The sequence below is a fragment of the Lathyrus oleraceus genome, chromosome 5 (assembly GCF_024323335.1).
Source record: "Lathyrus oleraceus cultivar Zhongwan6 chromosome 5, CAAS_Psat_ZW6_1.0, whole genome shotgun sequence".
Classification (NCBI taxonomy): domain Eukaryota; kingdom Viridiplantae; phylum Streptophyta; class Magnoliopsida; order Fabales; family Fabaceae; genus Lathyrus; species Lathyrus oleraceus.
This window is the reverse complement of record NC_066583.1, coordinates 552,774,301-552,802,260: the sequence shown is the minus strand read 5'-3', so window position 1 is coordinate 552,802,260 and position 27,960 is coordinate 552,774,301. Positions and strand designations below refer to the sequence as shown.

The 27,960-nt window shown below is 34.0% G+C and overlaps 3 protein-coding genes across 3 annotated transcripts; 1 reads left to right on the top strand and 2 right to left on the bottom strand.

Moving 5' to 3' along the window:
- Positions 1 to 126: 126 nt before the first annotated feature.
- LOC127086320 (probable bifunctional methylthioribulose-1-phosphate dehydratase/enolase-phosphatase E1) lies at positions 127 to 7,618 on the bottom strand. Its single transcript, XM_051027069.1, has 12 exons — positions 7,273 to 7,618; positions 6,831 to 6,967; positions 5,443 to 5,538; positions 4,367 to 4,486; positions 4,166 to 4,255; positions 3,747 to 3,923; positions 3,385 to 3,540; positions 2,510 to 2,659; positions 2,329 to 2,430; positions 1,297 to 1,406; positions 1,105 to 1,223; positions 127 to 424 (listed from the first exon to the last, which is right to left on the bottom strand). The coding sequence occupies exons 1-12, from the start codon at positions 7,493 to 7,495 to the stop codon at positions 333 to 335; spliced, it is 1,572 nt and encodes a 523-aa protein (XP_050883026.1). The 5' UTR covers positions 7,496 to 7,618; the 3' UTR covers positions 127 to 332.
- A 3,206-nt stretch (positions 7,619 to 10,824) lies between these two features.
- On the bottom strand, positions 10,825 to 13,926 carry LOC127086319 (pyrroline-5-carboxylate reductase-like). The gene is made up of 8 exons (XM_051027068.1): positions 13,659 to 13,926; positions 13,523 to 13,571; positions 13,342 to 13,433; positions 12,454 to 12,526; positions 11,562 to 11,647; positions 11,355 to 11,485; positions 11,158 to 11,254; positions 10,825 to 10,981 (listed from the first exon to the last, which is right to left on the bottom strand). Exons 1-8 carry the CDS (start codon positions 13,854 to 13,856, stop codon positions 10,964 to 10,966), a joined length of 744 nt encoding a protein of 247 aa, XP_050883025.1. The 5' UTR covers positions 13,857 to 13,926; the 3' UTR covers positions 10,825 to 10,963.
- A 7,343-nt stretch (positions 13,927 to 21,269) lies between these two features.
- Positions 21,270 to 27,610, top strand: LOC127086318 (uncharacterized). The gene is made up of 12 exons (XM_051027067.1): positions 21,270 to 21,608; positions 22,420 to 22,484; positions 22,577 to 22,675; positions 23,171 to 23,303; positions 23,478 to 23,537; positions 23,664 to 23,723; positions 24,306 to 24,428; positions 25,605 to 25,676; positions 25,980 to 26,117; positions 26,448 to 26,603; positions 26,743 to 26,841; positions 27,266 to 27,610. The coding sequence occupies exons 1-12, from the start codon at positions 21,384 to 21,386 to the stop codon at positions 27,290 to 27,292; spliced, it is 1,257 nt and encodes a 418-aa protein (XP_050883024.1). The 5' UTR covers positions 21,270 to 21,383; the 3' UTR covers positions 27,293 to 27,610.
- The last annotated feature ends 350 nt before the right edge of the window (positions 27,611 to 27,960 follow it).

Genomic DNA, 27,960 nt, shown 5'->3' with positions numbered 1-27,960 from the left:
AAATCGGTAGAGAAAAGTTATCATAAGAGAAATTTGAAATATTGATTTTAAGAAAATAACAACACTCATGAATCATTCACAAGATTCACAAGTTCATACTTTCTTTGCTACTGACAATGCCTCATGTGAACAAGAATGTGCCTTGTATGATAAAGCTAATGAAAATGCATGCAACATAGCACCATATATACAATTTGTTTTTTTAAAACAGGAAAGTTAAATCTGAAACTCGTTGAAATTTGAAATGCATTATTTCATATTAAGAAGTAAACATTACAATACCATTAATTATCATAACGTTTAATATCATCAAAGATGATTGCAGCTACTCTTTAGATCTCCGAGAAGGATTTGACAGTCTTGAACTCATGATTTTCTGGGAGAGGTCCATTTCCGGGTCGAATAGAAATTATTGCCTCCAAACCTGAAACATGGACAGTTATTGACAACTATGTGCAGAAAAAATAAGCAGTTTCTTCTTTAGTTCAATTGGAAGGTTTTCACTTACACCAATGGCATTTGTGCATGGTGATAAAACTTGATTTTAGCCGGCAGTTAGCCCCAAAAGGCATGCAAACTATTGTGAAAAACCCCACTCACATTGACTAGAGAGATACAATCGAATAAGAGCTTATAAAGATTGCGAACTTCTCCTTTTACAAACAGTTTTTGTAAGATTGAATTAGGCTCAAAATTTAATATGGCTATCCAAGTTTCATTGTTGGGGCCACTCACCGAGCTAATTAGTGCCGAGTGAAGGCAAATTGAAAAAAAAAAATCTGCAATGACTAGAGATAGTGCCTAGTAAGAGCTAAGAGAACTTGAACATAGGCTCAATTGGTGTATAAGTGGATGAAGTTCACAGACTATTGTATTTACAAACTTGATGTCCATTTTTTATTTCATGTTTGCCCTAAGTCAAAATAATTTAAACTTTCAAGTTTAAAATAAAGGGCTAATTCATTTTGTCTTCACTGCAAGTAAAAAAAAAAATAGTTACTACCACCATGTGAAACTTTAGGCTAAATGTAACAAGTTTTATAAGTAGTGGGTAATATTTAACTCAATAAATGATGGCTTAAGATTTGAAAAAAATGCTCATACCTGCTGCCTTTGCAGCTGTAGCTTCTTGATATACATCAGTGACAAATAAAATATCTGATGGCTTATCCACACCAAGTGACTGAGAAATTTCAACATAACTCCGCGCCTCTTTTTTGTTCCTACAAAAGAGCTTTGCATGAATATATGCAACTTTAGATTATCGTCAAAGGAAAGCATCAATATAAGCATTACCCCACTGTGGTGTCAAAAAACCCAGATAGAAACTTTCTTAGGTCCCCAAAGTTTGTTTTTCCAAATATTAGCCTTTGCGCCAATCTGCTGCCACTAGAATATATGTACACCTGTTGCATACAGATCAGAAATATCAATTGAAATGCAAGAAAAACTGCTCTCAAAACACCAGATAAACACTGCATATAAATTGTGATGTGTTTGTTCAACTTATTTCATTCTTGGCAAACAGAAATTAACAATTACCTTGCAATCTGAATGAGTTGAATATTTTTACAATTAAAAGAATAACAGAGACCCATTTGAATTGTAGTATTATACATCAATTTTATATTATATTTGTTTATAGGTATTATAACCATGTGCCATTTTACAATTTTACCAAATTTCTAAGTATTGTCTGGTATTTGTGTCTTGTGTTATAATTGCTGGAACTGTCTCTTCAGGCTAAATCTTTGTCTTCCTTGAATTTTTTTCATGATCAGATGCTATTCCTTGGTAATTTGATAGTAGGCATGTGATGCCAGTTTAGTGGGTCCATTGGTGAGTCAACATGTGACACGAAGAGAAAAAGAATGGTATTATGGTAGATAAAGGAGATAAGGATGTAATGGGTGGCTCGCAGTGATAAGCATGTTACAAAGGAATTTTGGTTTAGTGGGGTGGGGACATCCATACCAAGGGGCCCACTGTAGGCACCTAAAACCAAACCAATGGAAAGAGGAGAATGGACATAGAAGGAGTATAAGTAAGACAGTATAAATGGAAATTCAAATCAAATGGTTAAATTCTAATGGGTATGGAAAGGCATTATATACTCACACAGCCAGACATGTTCTTCCCTTTAGCTAATAGAGGGCATATCAACCTATGGTCATCTTATACCCTTGTACCAAACATTGACATCTTGCTTATGCATCAAAGATGCCTAGGGTCAAAATCCATAAATAAAGTAAAAAAAGAAGGACCAATCCTTTAGAAAGTCAACAAGAGAACCAAAACTAGGTATAGTTAATAATCAGTAAAGACAACCTTTATGCCCAAGGCATTCCACTTTTCTAGAGCTTCAGGTACATCGTCAAAAACTATTCCTTCCAATTCGTTAGTCGCATAACCAGTTTGCCATATATGACCCTGCATAGATAATTGTCAGCAATATTAAAAAATATGAATTCAACAGATAGAAGAAGTCTGCAACATTAGGCTTAATTACCTGCAACTCTTTTAAGGCAGTGATCTTTCTATCCGCTTTGATCATAGCATCCACATTAGCAACTATAGCAGAAATGACTTCATTTTTCCCAGCATCATCTGAGGGGATGGGCACAGCACCTGCAATCCCTTGTTCAAGGTCACTTTCAACCTGTTATCGCAACAAAAGAGAAGTCAACCGTCAGATTATCTGAATGGAACATATAAATAGATCTTCATATCTCATTTGGTGAAAGCTTGTTATCCTTTTGTTTGGGATACAAATTGCACTAAGGAAGGTGGGCTGGTCCCTGGATTCCCTACTTCCCTATTAAGACCATACAGTTGACATATAAAACTTAAGGATGAATCTTCATAAATCATAACTCATACCTAATTTTCACGAATTTCATTATACATTCATAAACCAGGAAACAACATGAAAGCAAAGTAACATTTTTGTGATTATTAAGGAAATTAATGTGAGCTAAAACAAAAATTAAATTTAAAAAAAAATAAAAATCTTTTTCCCTCCGCTTATTTTATTCATACTAAAATGCCACATCATTTTATTGTTTTTTGTTTCCATATAAACCTTCGAAAACTGAAAACAAACTAAACAACGAGATTTTTGTAACTAAAAATGAAACAAAATAATGTTTACTTAAACCAATTAGGCCCTTACTGTTACGAGCATAAACTTAAGAGGAGAGTTCATCCCAAAAAACTAGTCTACTGGGTGGGGAATCACCAGGCTTATAAGCCTCACATTTTAGGTGAGACTCCCCATCTGGGATAACATTCTACATAACGGGACTGCTACCATTCAAGAACTAGCGTACATCCAATAACTGGAGGATATAACTACCTTAACCATACAGCCAAATAAAATCTTACTTGTGAGCGAAGCAATTTGATATCGGCTTTAGTTTCAGAAGTATCGTATGTTGCAGAAAGATGCCTCCCAACATTATCACGGGCATACGGAAAGAGAACCTCTGAAACAAATGATATGGGAGTAGTAGTTCCTTCAATGTCAAGAACAATGCAACGCTGCAATCCAAATAGAGAGGATAATAAACAATCTAATTTTAAATAATTACACTTAATTTGAAACTATAAGATAAAACTGCAGTATATGTCGACATTATCAGTCTGTTGGGGATAGAGAATTTTACGTACAGGAATTTAAGAAATATAAATACTCACAAGTTTATTGATGAAAAACTTAAAACAAAAGGAGGATTATGTGAACTCACTGGATATGGACCAATGTCGCCATTATCTTTCCTTGCCTTTGTGGACAAATTTGACTCCCCAGCAATACTTAAACCCCTCCGTGCACTTTGTATCGGACCATGATTTGGAGTTGACCAATCCAATCCCATTTGATGAAGTTTGATAGCAGCATCAAAGAGGTAATGGTAGCACTCAGACTGGAAGAAAAATCATAAATATATCAAAAAGCCTAATAATTGTTAGAATATACGAAAGTATCTTATAATATCTTGATAATACGTTAAATTATTGAAATAATTCTCGTAGGACTAATTTATTATCTTAAAGCATCATAGATTATCTCTTAAGATTATATTATATGAGTCCATGCAGAGCGCATCAATAGGCATCTTATATAAATTGTATTGCAATCTTCTTGGGGATTATGGAGATCAAAAACCTGAGTTTTAGCACTGATCCATGAGTCTCCCCAAACAAATATCCCATGGTTCCGAACAAGCACAGCTGTTGTTTTTGGGTAGTCTTCAATCTACGAATTGTGAGAAAATAGAACGATCAAGTTATATTGCACGGGAAAGAAAATTATAGAATTCCCAACAGATATTTAACATGTATGCAGAACCATTAGAAGGAAACATACTGCTTTAGCAAAAGATTCTGTGAGTTGATGTTCATGGGCTGTGTTATCAATTATCGGGACCACTAGTTCATCATAATAACCATGCCCCTTAATCCCTTTTATCATCTCCATGTGAGTAATCTGCAATTGTGAATTCAACCAGAATCCAATTAGTATAACACAAAAGCATGGAGCAAGATCTAATATGTGATTATTGTGAAGGAGGCACATTAACCAATTCAAAACTATGTTTAGTTTTCTCAGAGCAATACGAATTAAGCTGTAACAACACAAAAAGTTCCATCCTACGCTTGATTAGAAAAATGTGACATCAGACAACATGATAAATCCACAAGGAAGTGGGTTGTCAAGTGCCATCTCCATTCACCCTCTCAGGAAAAAAAAATCCATTCAAAATAATGTGTTTAAAAGTACTTATATGTACACAACACATAAATGCCTTATCACACCTACCCAACCAAATGTCTTTCATGATTTTTTTTAGTATTAGAAGCAGATCTAAATTTTCCAATTCTGCATATAAATTTCTGTGCACAAGATATAGCCAGTAACCATATTCAAAGATAGCAGAGGTGATCTGCAAAATGTTCATCACATGTCAATATTTCTACTTTAGACTTTCTCCAGTTTGTTAATTATTTCACTACTTTTCAGTGGCACTTGGTATTTTTTCCCTAAAAAACTTGAGTTTTGGAAACTGGAAAATGACCTCCAAAACAAGAGGGTAACGCTATTAGAGAACTAATTTTACTTCCAAGAAGGATGTTTCATGCAAGTACGGATCTTATTATTAGGAACTTGATTATTTTCTCATTTTCAATTCTTTAAGTACGATAAAGAGACTTTCTCGTTCATAAGATGTTTGCCTGGCTAAAACCTAGCATTTCACAGATAGCCTTATGCTCAAGCAAATGGAATATATTTTGCACTCAACTGTGTGTTCAGTTACCAATCTCAAAAACCCAATAAAAGATCAAAAGGCAATTAATAAATGTGTATCAACATTTTGAATGTGCATCTTTTTCAAGACATCAAAAGGTTTCAAAACGAAAGGGCATTGATGTACAAATACTTACTCGGAATTCCTTTGAAAAAGGATTGATCATTGTTACAAGGCAAGATTCTATCCCATGACTATGGATAATAGCCCCAGCATCACGCTTTTCATATGCCTATAAGGGAATCAAAACCAGCGTATATCAATCGCTAATTTATGCAAGAAAAAACAAAATTAAAAACACATAAGAATTGAAAGTTTCTAAGGGAAGCAAATAGTACATTTGGCGCCAAGATATTATCAAACAAAAATTTCACAACCACACCATTTAATAGCCAAATAACAATTATTTCCTATGAAAAAATATACAGATATTATAGCATTTAGCAGGATGTGAGTCATGTAATTGGTATACTATAGAGCACTTGTCAACTGAATGTTACAGACATACAGTTAATTAATACTATCATAAATCCAAATATCCTATACCATTGAACCTTACTCCCAAATTAAAGAGCCGTGAAGCTCCAATACTCCAAAATTCCTATAGTACCGGTGTCCAGCACGTATCCGACACTGCTGAAGTATTCGGAGGTTCAATAAAAACCTAAATTGTACATATAAAACCACCTCTTAAAATATTAAGGTTGAATACCAGGTAGTGGATAATGTCACATAATATTACTGTTACCATTAGTCTGTTAGTTGTAGTTATTAATTGTAGCAATAGCTCGTTAAATTTCTATTAACTTATCAGTTAAGTTCAGATCTGTGAAGCACGGGTACTCCATTTTAGGCAAAGTACCGGTATCGGGTACCGGTACGCGTATGGTACTCGTATGGTACGTACCAACATTGTACCTAGTTTTTTTTAAGTCGGTACTCCAACGGGTACATATTGGTTACGCGAACTCAATTTTTTTCTTCTATTGGTATAGTTTTAAGCTTTTTTTAATGGGCTTTTCAAGTGCTGATATAGAGTTTGGCCTATTTGATTCATTGCAAGATCGTGGATCTTGAAACCAAAGGAATGATGGATAACTTATGGATCTTCAATGTCTAAACTTCAATCTATTGCATTGAAACTCCTTGCACAACCAAATTCTTCATCTTCTATTGAGAGAAATCGGAGCACATATGGATTTCTACTCGCATACACCTTGGTTTTTCTAAAAATACCGTATTCCGTACCAGTACCCGTACCGGGTACCGGGTACGTACCCGTACCTTTGCAACACAGGTTCAGATACTATAATATCTACTCTGTTGTAGTGGTTACTGGTTAATTCAATTCAATGAATTCAAGATTCATAATTCATTGGCTGTCTCTCAGTGCATAACTTCAAAATGTAACATTTGCCTATTCGAATATAAATAAATAAATAACATTTGCCTATTCAAATACAACTAACATTTATCTATTTAAATATAAATAAATAAATAAATGGACTATGAAACCAAGCTTACCTTCATGAAAAGTGTATCACAGTCAGTACACTTGGGAGGCTTATCTGGGTAAGGTTTGGGAGATGGGGCAGACAAAACTGACCCATTCTCAGACAACACATACATATCCTCTGGTTCCATTCTTTCCTTCTGAACAGCTGCACATATTTTTCAACAAAAAAACAAAGCAATGATCAATACATAATGGAATTTCATCTTCTCTTGCAGATAAAACCATCTCAAACTGAGTGTGCATACCAATTTAATTGAGTGTGCATATACTGATTAAATAGATTTTAAAAAAACAGCAGAATCGAAGAATCTAGTATAGAACTTGTGTCAAACACTTCATGGGCAATTTACAGTTATTTGCCTCACTGTTTTGAATTTGTATATGAATAAAACTATAACTGAAGTAAATATTATAGAAAGCAATCCAAGATAAGAAGGAAATAGAGAATACCAGAAGGAGACATGAGAATGAGTTGTTGAGGTTTGGGAATGGAATCATCATGGACTTTGATGCTGATGCTGCCACCAGTTCCTGAAACCCATCCCAAACCGTAGAAGTGGCGACACAGTTCCGCCATCAGAGCTTTCGTCTCCCTGACTGTCTTCCCATCCAGATACGCCTGAGACGACGTCGTCCCCACCTTTACTCCGTTTAAACCAATCGCCGCTGCCATTTCTAGAGAGAGAGAGAGTTCTTTGTGTGTGTGCTCCTGTGTTGGAATCAATCTGGCTTAGTCTCTTATGAGACACTTGAGAACTGAAATATAATTGCGTAATTTTGCCATAAATAAAGTGTATATTTTTTTAACCACAAAAAATTAATATTTAAATGTACTAGTAATCTTTTTTCTATTTTGACTTAAGTTATCTTTTTAGTCTATTTAGTTTTAAACCGGATTTTTGTCTATTTACTCTATAGTTTAAGATTTGAATTTTTTTTAAATAATCAAACATTTTCAATTTAAATATTCAAATAATATTTTTCAAAAATGTGAATGAGAATAGTGAACCAACTCGATTTTGGGAGCCAATTAAAAGTGACAGTGATGTCTGTGTTATGATGTTTGGATTGGATCATATTAGTTTGATGATTGTAATTTCTTAGATATGTTATAATGTTAAGTCCTTTTATTTGTCTTTCGTGTTGTTGTTTTCTGTTGTGCTTGTGTTCTTTTGTTTGTAACCGAAAGTTGTATTTAATATGAAATTTCATGGTTACAAAAAATAAATTACATATCAGGAGTACATACAATAATTATGTTGTGGAGCTTGCTCCAACATTAGGATAAGTTTTACTATTGTGTCTGAGCTGATGACTTGTACGACATAATCTTACCATTTTGTTAGTCGTATCCATTTCGATTTGAATATGTGTGTTGTTAGGGTGACGCTTTTTCTTTCCTCGCATATTTTCGTTGTGTCAAACTATGTTTCCTTGGTATGTAGGACAATAATACTCCTTTGCTAACACCGGGAAACTATTGTTATACACATTGAATACATTTATGACGTTGTAAACGACAGATAATTGGTTGGAAAGATTCTGACGAGCATATGAACATGCTGCAATGACATTGGAGTAAGGCATACCGAAGGCTTAAAACTTTTCACAATCGCATCAACCTCTATCTAGTTCGACCAGATAGTATCCCTTTGGCCTCCCTTCATTATGGTCAATTGTCTTCTGTATATTGAACCAACCTCTACGACGATCAAACATTATAACCACATGTGTGTTAACTTTGGCAGTTTTCTCCTTCAAAAATTCCGTACAACTTTCATTAAACAACTTCCTTGATTGCAACACTAAACTCCATTTTGAACTTCTGGTCTCGAACAATGATATTAACCTAAAATAGGTTGCTCTTACTAATACGGTGATTGGTAGGTTTCTGATGCCATTAAAGACCAAGTTCATTGACTCCATAAGATTTATTGTCATGCGGCCCCATCGTTGACCATTATCAAATGCATAATCACATTAATCATCCTCTTCGACAGCCTTAACTCCATGAGAATATGCCATATAAATTCCCAGTTCAATTTGTCATAAGCTTTCGACAAGTCAACATTAATGAAGAAGTAACTCTTTATCCCCGCCATATTATGCATAATAGGCATCATTTCTTGGGCGGCCATAGTGATCTGATGAATATTTATCCCCTGTTGATGACCATGAAAATTATATAATTGTTCGAATTGATACGCATGCATTTTATCCGTTTTATATCCATTTTATGTTTGTATGTAGTGTTATGTTGTTATTTTGTTTATGTTGTAGATATTCTCCAAGTAGGAGTTGACACAAGATAAAATGAAGCAAAATCGCCCAAAAGTGGAGAAAAAAAGGACACATTAGCATGAAGCAAATCAAAGTGGACGTTTTTAGCTTGTGGCGTTCGCCATGCCCCCCTTTCCAGCCACGTTTCTCATGTTGAACTCATGGCATTCGCCATAGCATTCGTTCCCAAAATTTTAGGAACAAACTGACTTGGTCTTCTCCCACTTCTACACAATTTTCTCAACTGACTTCTACATGAACTCAGCAGCCCATTCAGAGTTGGAACACTATATATAGGCTTAGTTTTTAGGGTTTTACGATCCAAGTTCTATAGTATTAAGTAGGCAGATAATCCCACTGTGTAAAAAGTTCTTAATTGTTCACACCGGACAATAAACACACAACTGTTTCTAGAATTATGAGCTTTGTAATTGTACTTGGATCAATTGCTAATTAAGTTTGTCGTCAATTTAATTCCAGAAGTTTTATTCAAGTTTTCCGATTTTTAATTCCCGCAATGCGTTTATTTTCTCTCTAAGTATTTTCTGCATCTTATTGTGTTTTCTGTTTTGATATTGAAAATTGTTTTATCCGTGTTAAATTTTCACTGTTTATACTGTTAAGGTAGCTTATTAGTACCAATTCACATACAAACCTATTGTAATGGTGTTGTTGTTGTTTGCATGCTTACTTGCTACTACTTATTTTTCTTATTATATTATCATGTTTAGAAACTTATATAGTATGCATTAAATTAAACATGAATACTATATAAAATATGTCCGACTAGATTGTTTAAAGTCCGGAATTTGAGGACCGTCCTTTTGACGGTACTCGCATCTGAGTTGGAAAATATAAATTAAATTGGAATTCGTCACTACAACAAACAAGACCTTAGACAGCGCTTTTTTTAGTCTTAGACAGCGCTTTAAAGCGCTGTCTAAACCTCCGCTGCTAAAGGTTTAGACAGCGCTTTTTTAAATCTTAAAAGCGCTGTCTAAGCCCCCCCCTTAGACAGCGCTTTGGCCAAAAGCGCTTTATAAGACCCTCTTATTTTAAATTTTTTAGGTATACCTTAGACAGTGCTTTTGAAAAACGCTGTCTAAGCCCCACCCCCTTAGACAGCGCTTTGGCCAAAAGCGCTTTCTAAGACCCTCCTATTTTAATTTTTTTAGGTATACCTTAGACAGCGCTTTTCAAAAAGCGCTGTCTAAGCCCCCCCTTAGACAGCGCTTTTGCCTAAAGCGCTGTCTAATCCCCCTTAGACAGCGCTTTTTACAAAAGCGCTGTCTAAGGTATACGAAAATTTTTGAAGCTTTTGTTTTAAACCACATTTTTTCCAGGTTTATAAACCAGAATTTCTACCTGTTTTTAACCAGATTTTGACAGACAATTATCACATTTTATATATGCCATTTTGGCTTTTTTTCTACCAATTTTTGGCTAACAAATATATATATATATACCAATTCAAACCAATTTTGCCTTAAATGTATCAAAATATATACAAATTTATGTACACATTTACAAGTCATAACATATACTACAAATGTACACATTAATTACACAAATTTATGAACAAACATTGAGCTTTATCATGATAGTATGGTGACGACAAATACAGCTGACAATATATCAACATTTACATATCCAACCCAGCTACAAATTCAAAAATAACACTACAGTTCACTTATCAGAGCAATAAAGTTCATCCTATATCCTGATTCTGATTCCGTTACGAAGCCCCTTGAATTGCAGCTGCAGGTTGTTGCATCGCTATATCCTGATTCTGTCTAGCAGCATATCCATGGCCTCCGTATCCGTGACCACCGTAACCTTGCCCGCCATAATGGTTTCCATTCTAATCATTATTCCTCCACTGTCAGATTCCAACAAATTAAATTAGAGAACTATTTCAATTCATAATAGAAAATAAATAACAAACTATCAGTAACGGCGGAATACATAGATGCATTGATCATGCCTGTAATGCTTATAATAAAAAAGGCCGATTACGAATAAATTGAGTTCGTAGAAGAAGAAAATATAACTCACATGCTTATTTCCCGGACTGCGACCCCAAGAAAGACGCACGGTCTGCTTCCCGATCACTGTTCCATTCAATCCCTGAATAGCTTCCTCAGCATTCTTTCTGTTACAGAAAGAGCAGAAGGCATTAAAACGTGGCGTATATAGCAAGCGAGGCGAAAATAAGACACTACTGATGATATTGGCAATGCCACAAGTGTTACCTGTCAGCAAGTTGAACAAAGCCACATCCTTTACCGATTGGAATTTTCACGGAGACAACATCGCCATATTGCAAAAACGGTTGTCTGAGATCCTCATCGCTGATTTCAGAATCAAGCCCTCCAACAAATATCTGCAACAGATTTTCATTACTGAGATATCAAAAAATGTAGATATGAAGATACCGAGAACTACAAAAGCAGACTCACAGTTGTGTTGTTAGAATCCCCTTCAGATTGGGAGCCTTGGGCCACAACACCATTAGCAGAGTGACCACCGCCAGCCAACACTACAGCTAGTTAAGATAGAAAAAAGTCAGCTATTTTAATTTCTAATTTGAAGCACAATACGTGCTTTTACTACGTTCCAGCGGTAACTCTCGTGTTATAAACGTAAAAAAGGAATTTGGAAATATATACAATAAACAAAGTTGACATTTAGATACCGAACGGTATATATATCATGAAATGGGCAAGGAGCAGAAACAAAGTTGTGTGAAATTGAAAATTCTGCGATAAGCAATTGTTAAATATGCAAAAGAAGTTGTCCATTAATGCGTATATATTTAAGCATCAACAAGTTACTTACAATTTAATTAATGTTAAATAGTACACGCTGTTAATATTAGAAAAGCATATGATACAAATATTAAACACCAGTCTACTTCCAAATGCAGGGATAGACTACAGAACAAACTGAACACTAGATTATCTTAAAATTAAATAAGTCTTCTATGAGACAACCTTCGATGCCAAAAGAGTATTGAAAATGTCCTGTCAATAATGATGAACTAGACAGCTGACAGGAGCAGATGAACAGTGGCGAACAAGGGGGGGAAAGTATATGAATCTTTCTGTATTTGTCTTTATTAGTTAATCAGATTTTTTATTTAGAAGTTTAATAAAGTTATACTAAACAATTCCATCTGCACTCACAGAGCAATAATATGAACTATAACTGACAATTTAGAATTCAGAATGTAAACTACAGACCCAAGTGATCCGAAATAAGTACACAGCACACAGTCTAAACTCTACATAAAGAAAATATCTAAAGAAGAAAACACAATGTATTCTTAAGTGCAGCAAAAATTGGTAATACCTGATGCCGCCTGGCCAACTGCAGCAGGTGTATTTGGCATTACCCTTATAAATCTTCCGTGGCCAGCCCATTCCTACATTTTATGAAACAATTATTTCAATAAAAATATGCAACCTAACTAATCTGTAAGGCTAAAGAAAAGGAAACAAGTTCACAAAGAGAAAAGTTACTTGCACAAACATGTGAAGTATGCAAACAATCTGCACAGCCTCAGAAAAGATTTACAGGGGAATATTTCGCCTCATTTAGCTTTTAGAAACCAAGAACCCTTTGTTAGGTTATATTAATTTCTCAATATTAAGTGGGTAAACAGTAACTTTCCATCAACTATTTTGGTCAATAACATAAATACAAGTTGTTAATTAACTTATTTCCTGAAATTGTCAGTTTATATAACGTTGGTTGCTACAAATGTTTGTTTGCGTAGATTTATCCACAAATATATTATTTTCAAAAATTCAAACTCATCTAATACTAAGTATCACGCTGAATTACCATAGTTGAAAGAATACATTTGCAAAAAAGTTGAGATATTCAAGAACTAATTTGGTTATACAGACACCTTTAAGCATATGAATATGAAGAGAATACAAATCGACCAAAACTGCTATAAGTAACCAAATCACACATTAATAAGGTGTTTAGAAATTGATTTAGGCTTATTTTCTGCGATAAACACTTGTGTAAATGCTTGAAAAAGCTTAGAAAAATAATTTATAATTCGTTATGACTATTCATAAATTATTTTCAGCTTATTTACAGCAAATTGAATATATGTAACTTGTATAAACAGATTAATTCAAGCTTGTTTAAATTTAATAATAATGATAATAATAAATTCTACTCTAGATGCAGAAATGAAGGTGAAAAACGAATGGATTCCGTTACCTGAAGATCTTTCAACTTGATTCCAGCAGCAACAGAAACCAAAAGCTTGTCCTTAGTTAGGAGCGGCTTCAATTTCAACACAACGTCCTTCACTGCAACAACAAAAACAACAAAAACAAAAAAGCTAGTCAATAAAACGACGACGTTGCTTTCCGAAACAACGTTGAAACCGATGAAATACCTAATTGAGGTTTAACCGAGAAAACGACGACGTTGCTGGCACGAACGACCTAGAGAGAATGAATCAGAAAATGAGAAAATGAAAATGCAATTGTAACTGATCGGCGATAAAGAGTAAAAGAGTTGAAATGGAATACATCGTCGTTGGAAGAAAGGACGGTGATGCCGATGGACTCGAAGGCGGCTCGACGAGAGGGGTTAGAGTGAGCGGTTACGATGCGGGAAGAGGGTAACACGCCGGAGCGGGAGGCGCCTTTGGCAATGCTTTCGGCCATTTTTCCGGCGCCGATGAAACCTAGAGTGTAGGAATCGGAGAGAATGGGAAGGATTTCCATGTTTAGTTACGTGACAGATGAAATGCTGGTGTTGTTTGTTTCACTCAGTTCTTGTGAAGTAGTGAAGTTACTTACAATTTAAAAAATGGGGATTAATTAATGAATAATTGAATTAGAATTATGAAAAGTTAAAAAAAAATGAAATTAGGGGTTTGAAGAAAAATTGGGAACCTGGTGAGAAGAAACATCAGCGGTTCTGGGTTTGAGGGATAAATGGAAGTGAGGAGGAATGGAATTGAGAATGGTACAATCGTTTTCATAAACGGATTTCATGGCTTCAACTTCTTCAGCTATCACTTGTTCATCTTCTTCTTCGCCGTCCATTGTTAGCAGAGAACATCAAAGAGGATTTTGCAGAGATACGCTTTTGAACACAAGGGCACCAATTCGAAACCCTAAGCTGGGAGATAAATAGAGAGAGCAAATCAGTAAGAGAGGAGGAATCAACAACAGAAAATCGGAGGCGGAAAATCTCAAACAAAACCCTAAAACCCCAAAATCGATTACCTGGATTGGGAGGCCAGCTTCTTCACGCCTTTCACCACCGCCGTGACACTTTGTAAAAGCTTCTCCTTTTTTCCTTTTATCCTTTTCACTTGCTTGTTAATGGAGATATCGTGGGAGTTGAGAGAGAGTGATTCTTTGAGTTTGAGAGCGTGAGAGGGTTCGTTGATGAGCGACTTTGAGGTAGAAAGTACGCGAGAGAGAGGTCTGAGAGGCGGTGTTTGAGCGGTTTTGTGAGAGAGACGAGGGTTCATTGAAAAACCCAAGAGTTTCCAAAAGCGCTTTCTAAACCCCCCTTAGACAGCGCTTTTGGTTTTAATTTTTTTTTTAATTTAAAGACTTTAGACAGCGCTTTATCAAAAGCGCTGACTAAGGTCTATATTTAAAAGCGCTTTCTAAAAGCGCTGTCTAAGGGGGGGTCTTAGACAGCGCTTTTAGAAAGCGCTGTCTAAGACCCCCCCTTAGACAGCGCTTTCATTATTTTTTTGGAACATTTTCCGTGTTTTATTTTAATTTTAACCTTAGACAGCGCTTTCTTTTAAAAGCGCTGTCTAAGATGCGCTGTTAAAAGTCATTTTTGGCGTAGTGTTTTTTGGGACTGATCTTTATACTGTTTTAAACTAGAATTATTTAACGCAAAAACATTAAATTTAGAGATATTTGTTCCATTTCGAAAGAGAGGAACCTGTGTGTTAGATGAAAAATATATATAAAAAAAGCAGATTTTAATTAAATTAAGAGCGAAACTAAAGGTTATTTTAAATTGCAAAAACAATTATTTTCAAAAATAGAGTCTATAGGAATAGATGTACTGCAATATCAGACATCTCTAAGTTTGAACTCTGGTGCTACGCGAGCGATAACTAATATCACCTTTAAATCAGTTTTCACCCGAAAACGACTTTTTAATTTATTAGAAGTTCTTAATTTTCAAAAATATAAGTTTTATACTTTAACAAACTGAACCGCGACAACGGAAGTGTAGAATTTAGAATAAAATTAGGTTTCGATTTAGCGAACGCAAATAGTTCATTTAAATTAAGTTTCTTCCTATTAAAGAAAATTATTGTCCCAATTCAATTAATTAATTCGACTTAGGTGTGAGTACTATTGATTGACACAAGCCATATTCCTATGTCGCTTTTAATTGCTTTTATAAACAAACTTGTTTTATTTTCCGTTTTAATTCCCCTTCTCATCCAAAATTCGATCAACCTTAAATTTACACAGCGACAATAGATATCAATTAAGTTGACTATAAATTCTCTGTGGGTTTTACAACCTTTTATACTTCGATACATTTTATGCACCTGCGGAAAGCATATAAGAGAAGAAAAACAAGAAGCACATCACATGTACAAAACCGATTTAAAAATGAGACACTACTATCATAGTACATTTTTTAAGTCTTTCAACAATAAATTTATTCACCGTCTTGTAAATGGTATTGCACAAGGAAATATGAAAAAAATTAGCTTACAAACTCTAGATGATCAACTTTGAGAATTAAGCATATATGATTTTGATTCACAAATACTAAATGACTTGGATTCATCCAAACATCTTTAACAAATATACACACATTTAATCCAATAGTACCCCATGACTTTTGGAAGAAAAACAAAACCACTTGGAAATCCATCCAGACATGGAGCTTTCCACGACTGCATAATAAAAATCGCACGCTTAATTTATGCATCATCAATAGGAGCATCTAGCTTAACCAAATATGCTGGAACAAAATTGTCCATATACATAGGGTTTTTATGATAACAATGTACTTAAAGAATAATTGGGTATACTAACATATGTTCAAGTGTGTAGGATCATAAGCTTAATATTCAACTCAGAATTGACTATGATAAAAGCATGTGTAAAGAAGCTGAATGTCTCAGATTCTGATGGATCAGAATCTGATGACTTTGAAAGTGTTATTTCAGCTTCTGAAGGATCAAACTTTAAACGTGGTATTTTAGCTTCTGAAGGTTCGGACTCTGATCATGGTATCCTTACCTCTGGTGATAGCTCAGACTCTAAAGACCCCAACTTAAGGTTCTCAGCTTCTGGTCTGTATTATGTCTCTATAGCAGGCATATCTTGTCAACACCATACTTACAAAAAAAGTCAACTAGAGTCTCTTAGTGCAAGGCTCAAGGAAAGCTGGTGTGATTTCGCTAGTCCTCTCCAACATTTGGTTTATATCTAGTATGAAAAAGAAGTAGTATAGTATGTTATTACACCTTGGTTGAAGATCTTAACATGATTAATCTTCCAACGTCTCTCTCTTGGAGCTACTACTTTTCAAAGATCACATGTACATGTTGGTGTAAGCCCTAGAGGCCAATACATTTTGGTACTTGTATCGAATAATAAAAGGCATTCTCTTTATTATGGTTGATTAATAAAGTCCCTGGAATAGATAGTCCGTTTAATGTATTAAGTGTGACTTAATCATGAGAACACATTAAACATAAGGACACTATTCCTAAAGTATCCGTAGTCGAGCTTTAGTGTGAAGTGGGATAACATTAAAGCATTAAGACTATTATGTTTGTAGACTGATGATCACATCTCATGGATCATGGATAAAGAGTTATCAAGTCTTAAACATAGGTATGAATATTAGGAGTAATATTTATACCGGATTGACCCGCTATGAGAATACTATATAGAAAGTTATGCAAAGTGTCATAAGTTATTCTCATGGTGATAATAGTGTATTCCACTCTTCGACCTGAAACCACTATGGATCCTAGATGTAGAGTCGAGTGCTTTATTGCTGATCCAACGTTGTCCGTAACTGGATAACCATAAAGACAGTTGATGGGTACTCCACGAAGCATGCTGAGGGACATGAGTGACCTAGATGGAATTTGCCCATCCTGCATAACAGGATAAGTGTCTATGGGCCCAATATTGAACTGGACAAGGATGACACGGTCTATGCCTTGTGTTCAATATAGACATAAGGGCAAAAGGGTAATTATACACATAATTATTATCACAGAAGGAATTGTCAGATCACATGACATTTTCGTGTCTTGGGTAGCAGTGATGTGTTGCTAGATACCGCTCACTGTTTATTATGTTAAATGCGTGATTTAATATAATTGCCAACGTCACGAAAACCTACAAGGTCACACACAAAGGACAGATTGATGAGAGATAGAGTAACTAAGGAATACCGTAAGGTACGGTGCCCTTAAGTGAATTATAGAACATCGTAAGGTACGGTGTACTTGAGTAGAATACGAAATATGGTAAGGTACCATGTGCTTAAGTGATTTTGGGCATATTATAAGATATGAGCCAAAATACACTTAAGTGGGCTTTTAGCTTGAAGCCCACACAAGTGGTTCTATAAATAGAACCCTTGTGCAGAAGCAAAAATTGGCGGTTGCATTATTTCGTTTTTCTCTCTCTTTCTCTCTCACTCAAAGCCTTCATTCGTACCAGCTAGCACTGAGATTGAAGGAAGCCGTTCGTGTGGACTGAGTAGAGACGTTGTCATCGTTCAACGTTCGTGATCGTTTCGTGGATCTGCATCAAAGGGTTTTGATCGTTACAAGAGATCTGCACCAAAGGTTTCAACCGTCACAAGAGGTAAATATTCTATCACTGATCATGACCATTCGTAAGGATCTCTAAAGGAGAAATTTTAATTTCCGCTGCGCTTTGGGTCGCAAATTCTCCTTCAGTACAAACAACTTTTCAACGACTCTTTCTCTGCCTCTATAAAAGGGAGTTGGAGATTTGAAGGAAGGTTAACAACTATCCAACAATATAACAAAATGCATTTAGTATAAATTTTGAGCTAAATTTTTATCTGTTTATTGTACAAGCTCTTAAGATTCTTATCTTTGTATATCTTAGAAATCCTAAGTGTTAAAGAATCATTGTGGTTGTTCTAACACTTCTATACTTCGGATCGTACAAGAGTTCCTCTTCCCATATCATATAGGGTTGCACCATGTTTAACAAGTCCCTTAAACTATAAGCTCCCTCGAGACCCGGTTTCTCCCAAAATATGCAATCCAACTTTAAACCTCTCTTAAATATCCAACACTTTAGCTCGTCGTATAAACCTCTGATTGCTAGCCACTTTAGTAAAATGGCCAATGTACTCGCGTAGGGTTTATTTCTTCCCCCATGTAATCCCGCTGAGGAACACCTTAGTTATAGGTTTATGTTTTTGGGCGATAAGTGGGCAGTGAAAGAGTCGCAATAATGCTTCCACAAGTCAATGCTTCTGTCTGGAAGGGTCTTGTACCACATTATGGTCGCTTCATTGAGAGTTATAGCAAATATCTTACACTTTATGACCCATGGGCATGGTCATAGTTCAACTTGTTATCGACGTGCTCTACATGCTCGTCAGGGTCTTCAATTCCTTTGTAGTTGATCAAAGGTTTCTCCAATGATTTAGGGATTCTACTATCAAGGATGCGTGTAGACAACGAATTCCTTATTCATTCTACAATAATTGCATTTACGTCATACCTTCCTCTTCTTTGAGAATGATGTGTAAATGACCTATGACGACTACAAGCTTCAAGTGGAGTATGGCTTCATCCCTTTTCCTCAAATCCAGAAGGAGGAATATGGTATCACTACGTCGACAACAACTTGGATATGTGGAATATTTTCACGTGCCGTGGTTGCTCGATGGAGATTGCCTTTGATATCTCGATGTGACACTTGTGCGAAGCCACTCCTCGTATGTTGCTATCTCTTGGAGGGGCATATTATAAGTTTTCTTCGATTCTCACGATCTCGTCTGTCAGAAATTGGGACTTATGTTGGTGCACCATATTATACACGTTGTTCAACAAATTAGTGGCTCCATACATGCCTAGATTGGCTTGTAGCAATTGGAGGTTGGGGAACATCTATTTCCATATACTAGAGGTTGTACAAGAAGCCGGTTTGAAGGTTCACCTTGATAAGGCGGAGACAAATGTTGAGAAGTTGGAAAAGCTTATGATCCTCTTAGGTTAATTATGGGAGAAGCCAGATCTCACAACAATGGAGCGGAAGAAGAAGTCACAAAGACAAGTTTATCCATCTTTGGTGAAGGAGGATAGGCCTTACTAACTTTAGAAGTGACATCGACGAGTTTGGCATATCGAGTTGGTTTCAAATTCACTATAGCTTTGAAAGTTTCATATTAGATTGTTCAAGAAGAGAGTGTTTGCGAGAAAATAGTCGAAAATCTAGTTCTATAAGAGAGTTTCACATCAATTTCTCTATAATCTTAGGCAATCCAGAACCTTTTCTTTTCATTTCTAAACATAAATTCATATACTCTACTCTCACATTACATAAATTGATATGGGAGCGAGGAATACATATGACAATGTAATTTTTAAAATTTAATTAAAACCTTAACTTTTGAATTTGTTTAAAGAAAAGAACTAAGATCGAGAATAATTATTAACTTGAAGAAAAGAACATTATATAAACTATTTTTTCCAGAACTTTTTGAAAAAAGAGTTACAAACTTGTCTAAATTTTTTAAATGATTCATATAAAAAACTGATACATAAAACAACAACAACAATGCATTTAAAAATAACCACATTAGAATTTAAAAATGAAATGAAGGACTTAGTTAAACTTTAAAAAAAAAATTATATACTAGTATTTATTTGAAAGAAAAACTTTTTATAAAAACTAAAATAAAAATAAACTCTATTTGTATAAACTTTTTGTTTATGCGAGTAAATTTTGAAAATATATCAACTATATAACTACTAAAACAATATAATTACATTTCAAAAATGATACTTCAGTAATTTTATAGTGTTCAATTTAATTATACAAGTTATTCAACCATTTTATTACATTTCTTCTTTATTATCTCTCATTCCCTTCAAATTGTTTTTCCTTTTTTATTAAGATATTCAAATTTTAAATTTTAAATTTCAAATTGTGTTCAATTCCATATTTTTTTTTCTCCTTTTATTCATACTTTCTCCTCATTCCTCCTTCTCATCTTTTACTATGTCATTTTATTTTATTCACAATTTTTTTTTAAATTTTAAATTTCCTTCGCATTTCTTTTTTCTATACTTTCTCATTTTAATTTTTAATCTTTTAACACTTCATTATCTTTTTTCCTTTTCTTTTCTAAGTATCAATTATCTTTTTATTAAAATTAACTACCATCAAACTATTTAAATTGTTTTTTTTACATTGATTTATACTGATAAAAGTAAAAAATAAATAAATAACCAATGTCTCAATTTTTTTTCTAATGACACACGACCTCATTCCAATCATTATAATTATAGTATATGATTATCCTATTAAATATTTATTGGTGTATAAATATATATAATACTATATTTAGTTTTTATTTTACGATAAATTTAATCAATTATATTTATTTATTATTATTAAAAATATTAATTAATATATTTTTAAATTTTAATAAAATTAAGAATATATTTTATAAAATTAGATAATATTCAATAGCCAAACACACAACTAACATTCTTTCTTACACATCACTGTTAGAAAAACATCTATTTTATTTTAATTAATAATTTTTATTATTTGAGATAAATAACTCTTATTTTCAAATATAAAAATTTAATTTTTTCTCACGAATTAATGTCAACAAAATATCTATTTTATTTTAATTAACAATTATCTTTATTTAAATAATTATTTTTAAATATTAAAATTTCTATTTTTCTTACGGACCATTATTATCAAAATACCTATTTTATTTAATTAACAATTACCTTTATTTGAAATATAAAATTTTTATTTTCAAATATCAAAATTAAATTTAAATTATTATTATTCATTTTATAATTAAATAAATCATTTCAAATTTCAATATATATCTAAATAAAATTTATATGGTAGTAAATATATTTATCAGTGTGAAGTCAGTGCTATTTTGCTTAGTTTGATGAAATGAAATAGTGAAACTTATTAAACTCCATTCCCTCTTCAACAACAATAACTCTATCCACTTTGTTTCCTCCACTCTCACTCTATTGCCGCCACGCCATGCCCAAACCTGGCGGTGGTTTCGGCCAGTTCGTCCAGAATTACATCGGAGATCGCTACAAGGAGTTCAATAAGGCTTATGGCGAAACCGTTAGTGACATTTTTGGTTTCCCCTTTAAGATTCTCTTCACCCCTTTAACTCTTGCAATCGACATTGCTGGTTCTGCACCTCGTGGCTATGGTGTCCCTGAACTTGCTTCTAAACTATCTGCCGCTTCTGTTTTCGTTAGTTCCCTTTACCCTTTTGCCTTTTTATCTCAAAATTCAATTCTTTTTGCATTTCTCTTATCTGGGTTATTCTCCAAATTTTATAATTTTTTAGGTAAATTCTGTTATTTTGTTGAGTTTTTTTTTTGGGTTTTAGTGGAAATTATTGATACTTTTACGTTTTTCTTTTCATAGTTTTTGGGTATTTGAGGACATGCATATTAAAGGTCCATTGCTATGCTTAAAATTGAAATGAATGTTACTTGTTTGGGAACTTTTTTTTCTTTAAATTTGTAATTTGCTATGAAGTATGGACATAGACACCAGACACTATAGAGACACTAACACCTCGATGGACATAGACACTAGACACTATAGAGACACTAACATGATGACACCGGTAATAATTTTAAAAAATGGAATAATTGAATGTAATGTAGTAACTACATTACCGAGATTATTGACATTAGCGTAACTTCAATGCGAAGTGTTGGTGCTGCTTCGATTAGGTAATTTGATTAAATTGGATTTTTAATTTTTATTTTTTAAATGAAAAATGCTGCTTATACATCCTCTATTGCACTATTTGATGAAATTCATGTGAGTGCATCAATTTGTAAATGGCTACCACTAAGCTTAGGACTATGTGAAATTACCAAATTATAAGGAGTGTATTAAAAAAAGGTGTTATAGAGTTTGTTGCTAGCATTCTTCTTTTGATATTTGCAGGATTTGCATTGTGTAGAAGTATCACTGTAGTTAGTTCTTTGGTTTGTTTTTATTTTCATCTTTAGTTGCTGATGAGTATTGTTGCATGGCTTGGTTGTAGGCTGTTGCTACTTTGGGGACTTATGACATTGCATTAAATTTGGGAAGGAAGGTGATATGTAAGAGGTAATGCATGATGCATCTAATCTTTGATTGGTGTATGTTGTTGGTTAGCTTTGGAGTTATTGAAATCTAACTAAATGAGTTATCAAGAACAGGAACTGTGGGACGTGTAATGGATGGCAGGCCTTGCGGTGTACCATGTGTCGAGGAAGTGGAAAGGTGCACTATCAAGTGAAAAATTGCACCTTGAAGAGGTGAGTTGCATTCCATGTGGTTAAAGTTAGAGTTTACAGACATTATTCCTATGCAGTTTGTGTTTTATTTGGTGTTATTGTTGAAAATTTTAATAATGATGTCACAAATGTGTTGTCAAGCAATTGATTTTAATCCTATAAATTGAGATTTTATCTGTATTAGAATACTCTGCAATCTTTGTCTTTTGTGGTCATTTTTGGTTACCTGTCTAATTAGTTCAATCTAAAGTGATCAACGTTGCACGTATAGAAGTTGCCTCAAAGTTACGTTGAACTAATTTTTTGGAAATGCAGAGAAATAATGTCTGCTGTTAATTAAATAAGAAAACATCTATCTGATTTATATCAATTTTGGTGTAAGATAGTGTAGTAAATTGTTTTTCTGTTAGTAATTCCCTCCATTTTGATTCATAATAGCATATTTTTATCATAATTTCACTGGATTCTCTCTTCTAGCTAATCTTATATTTTTTTCTTCAATTCATTCACTTTTAGGGGAGAGAAAGCGACTGCCGAGTCTGTTGCAGATGCCATTGTCAACAACCGGGCTGAGTTAGTGCATATACCAGCCTCATTGGATCCTCAGATACCATTACCATCAAAAGACTGTCCAATTTGCGATGCAACGGTACAAACTAAATTCCATCACCGTTAGACATGAGCATAAAACATTCCACCCTATATGGTTGTTTGAATGGATAGAATCTGGAATTGATAATAACTGTCAATATGCTTGGCCAAATAATTTTGCATGCCAATGCTGTTGTGATTTTTGGTTTAAGAATTTATTGATAATGCACAGGGTGTAATGGGCTGTCCTGAATGCAAAGACAAATTGCCGTTTAAGATTTCAGCAGATGGTGTGAGTTGTTTCTTTAATTCCTTGATACCTTTTTTTTTTGCTTATTGAATGTTAATTTTTACTGATTCGTTTTTGGAACTTAAATCATCCATTCTTACCATTGTTATGTGTCCTTTATTTGTTCAGATTATGGAGCCCCCATGGCAAGCTTTAAAGGTTTTGGAAAAGATGGATTATCCATATGAGGTAATAAGTCGTTATTTCTAAATTCTAATCTGATTCTATGCGGACAATTGCTTTTATTGGCAAATAATGCAGAAACCTCTCGCATACTACCAAAACAAACCTTGATCCCCAACATTTATACTCTCATTTCTTAGCCTCAATATTAGACTATTACCACAAATGTTTCTCTTAGATTTACATTTAGCAAACTGTCTATCCTTAAATATAAGACCCCTTTGTGCAAGTCATGAGAATTAATAAAGTTGGCTGTGATGTTGATTTTGTTGAGAATTTGTATAATTTTATATGTTTATCCTTTAAGGGAGAGAATTAGTTAATGCTTTATGCCTGTATAAGAGTATTTATTGCAGATTGTAGAAAAAGATGCAACATAATTAGGAGTATGCTGGTAAAGAAATAATTAATGCATTTTAAAATTTGGAAGGGATCTTATAAAAAGAGACAAGGTAAAAACACAAGAGAGTCTTATATTTAGGACAAAGGTAGCATTAGTTATGCAAACTAGAATGAATTTCACTTCAGATTCTCACTCTTATTTGACACGGTATTGTTAATACTTTTTTATGTTTTTAATATTTTCAGCACATAAGGCACAGCATGAAAGATCCCAGTATTGCTGCATTTTGGTTGATTACCTTTCCACAGATTATGTCTGGATCTACCTATGGTGATAATACAAAGCAGGCAATATGGTCAGAGTATAAGGTTGTTGGTTCACATTCCTTTTTATTTTTCAGTTTCAGCTCAACTATTATTAATGTATTAATTTTTCATGTTATTGGTTTCGATATTTTTGTGTATTTCCATTTATACGTCCTCTTTGCTTGTTCAAATTAATCCCTTTTGACCTATCAATGCTAGTACATAACTACTTGGAGGGTAATTGACTTGAAAACGTGTTCTGAAGTAGAGAAACACCAAAGAACAAAATTTTTTCAAGCAATTTCCATTCCAATTTTGTGATGAAAAGTATTGAAGTTTATTTTCAATTCCAGTAATTTCTCTAAGTGACAATCATAATCTTTTGGAAGACATTCTTTGAACGATATAGTGTCTCTTGTTTACCAATAACTCATTATTTATCGCTAAATCTGGTGCTTCCCATTCGTATTTTGTTCAATGCTGTGTTAGGCTCATGGATTTGTTAGTCAAATTGTAATAAGAAACATTTATATGGTTGTTCTAGTATATGGGCTGGAGTAACCCTTGAATAAATTTTATTTCGTTGATGTGTGGTAAGACTGGACAAGATAAGATTAGAAATGACAAGATTAGAGAGAGTGTTGGGGTAACACCTATAGTAAAAAAGATGGTGGAAAATAGACTTCGGTGGTTTGGGCATGTAGAGAGAAGACCGGTAGATTCTGTGGTAAGGAGAGTAGATCAAACTGAGAGGAGTCAAATAACTAGAGTAGAGGAAGACCTAGGAAAACTATAAGAGAAGTTATTAAAAAAAATCTCGAGATTAACAATTTGGATAAAAGCATGGCCCGAGATAGAACAGTATGACAGAAGTTGATCCATATAGCTGACGCCACTTAGTGGGATAGGGCTTGGTTGTTGTTGTTGTTGATTATTATTAAAAAAATATAGAGTGTTTTAGATTGATGGGGAAAGTGGTGCAGAAAACAAGATTGAGTACTTAAAATGAATTTGAAGAAAAGGCAGAAGGTGCATAACACCTCTGATCTTGTAACATGTAAAATTGATTATTTGGTCCCCTCGGACAGCTAGCTTATTCAAGTTAACCAGGCAATCATGCAGCCTATTTCAACATCACCAAATACATTTATAGCATTTGATCAAATCATCAATTCAAAGCTCTTTTTATTTTACCTTCATAAATTGATTATTTTGTCTTTCTTTTGTGAACGAGTTTAGGAATCTAGGCGGTATGATCAACTACGAGATGAGGTGGCCAAGAGGAAACCAGGATGGGAGTTTTTGCAGGATGTAAGTTTCTTATACTGTGCACTAAATATCGTTGCTTGTAGTCGGGGCTGGCCATGCTCTTGGCCACGGACACGAGCAGCGTAAATGTAGCTATGCAACATTTGGTATTCATCTGGTTGATAAATGAAAAATGGATTATCATTTACAATTTGTGATAATCAAGGTGATTTTTTTAATTAGGATGCTTGATATTCTGTGTTATTCATATATTTGAAATGATAGCATCTCAAATTCCCTGTCTTCCGTCTTGCTCAATTTTGCTTTTCTTTTAATATATATTTAATAATCGTACTATTATCACAGGCCTTGATATCTATAGATCCTGACCGAGCAAGGGATGATCCTGTCATAGTTAAAAATGTCCCTTACTATAAGGCTAAGAAGGCGCTGGAGGAAGAGGTTATGAAGCTTGATCCTCCACCACGACCATCGAATTGGGGTGTATGTATTCACTATCTTCATCTCACATTTGCTAGTTATTCCTTTCTTGTTTTTATGATAATTCAAATTTGTCTATGCTCAAGTGATTTGCATAATCATCTGGCGCATGATTATGTACTTTCAATGATGTGCATAATTATGAACTGGTTTTACAATGACTGAGTTTTCTAAATAGTAACTTTTCATATAAGTTGAAATTAGCTTTTGCACTTCACCCTTATAGTACTCTTCCACATTTTACCCACATTAGCTTTTGTTCTGAAAAGTAATGTAAATTGTAGTCACTATTGCTCTGAAACGAGGATGTAACTAACCAAGAAGAATTAACAGGAGCTTGACCTTCCATTGAGGTCATCATCTTGGGGCGAGGAGGATCTCAAAGATCCAGAAAAGTTCCAGGAAATGACCGTTCTTCTCAAAGCTCAAAGAGAAATCTCTGAAAACATATTGAATGTACAGTGGGAAACTAAATGGCGTCAAGAAAAGGTTGGTGATCTGTTTTCTCTTTTCATCTCTTGTTTGTTTGCTCGCGCTCAAGTAGTTAGCATACCTTGTGCCTTTTCTTCCATGCGAATTTTGTATCTTTTTGTGCGGAGTGCTGACTGATGTTTGATTTGACCTTCAGGTGAATGAGCTGTTGGAAGAAAAGGTGCAGCCATTCCTTCAGAATATAGACAATGAAGTTCTTTCTGAGCCTATTCTATTAGCAAAAAAGCAAGAAAAGGTCTCTCTCTCTCTCTCTCTATCTCTCTATCTATCTCTCTATCTATCTATCTATCTATATCTATCTATCTATCTATCTATATCTATATCTATATCTATCTATCTATCTATATCTCACTCTCTATCTATCTATCTATCTATATCTCACTCTCTCACTATCTATCTATCTATCTATATCTCACTCTCTCACTCTCTATCTATCTCTCTATCTATCTCTATCTCTATCTCTCTATATCTATCTCTCTATCTATCTCTATCTCTCTATATCTATCTCTCTATCTATCTCTATCTCTATCTCTCTATATCTATATCTATCTCTCTATCTATCTCTATCTCTATCTCTCTATATCTATATCTCTCTCTCTCTCTATATATATATATATAGTGATGATGTGACTTCCATAACATGCATGTTACTCTCGCAGAAACGTCGGAGGTGGTTCTTCTTTTGACACGGTGGGATCACTTTTATTTGCCAGGACATGTTTGTATCCATAATTTTGTATACGCAGCACGCAGCGTCAAGCACACATGTTGCATTTGTCTGCCATGGTCATCATTTTGCTGAGGAAACCATTGTTGGTGACACAAGAAATACAATTTATGAAAAGGAAACTTTTTTGTTAAGTCTAGATGAACAGACAACAAACAGCAAAAACCTGCATGCTCCTGAACCTAAGCTTATGTTACACCTGTCATAAGATGTTATATTTAAATTATTCATTTTCAGATTGTTTTATCTAATGATATAAGTATTTATGTTAGTGTTTTGACATACTTGCAAAAATAACTTATAGTATTATAAAATTTTTCAGTTTATTTCAATAATTTTTGCAGAATAGTTTGATATACTGTTCATAGTTTATTTGATTTTATCTATAAGACATAAGGACGTGTGTATGTGTTTGAGAGAGAGTTTGTAAAACTAGCTAGACTTGTTCATTTGACTAAATATTTAATTCTGTTTCTTCAAACCTATTTTAATCTTGCTTTGCTGATATTTTCCTGCCTATTGTTCTTGTTCATTGCTGTAGAACAAGTCTTATTCTGAAAAAAAATAAAATTGTTTCCTATATATATTTTATTCTTCACCAATAGTTAATATAAATAGGAAGATTAC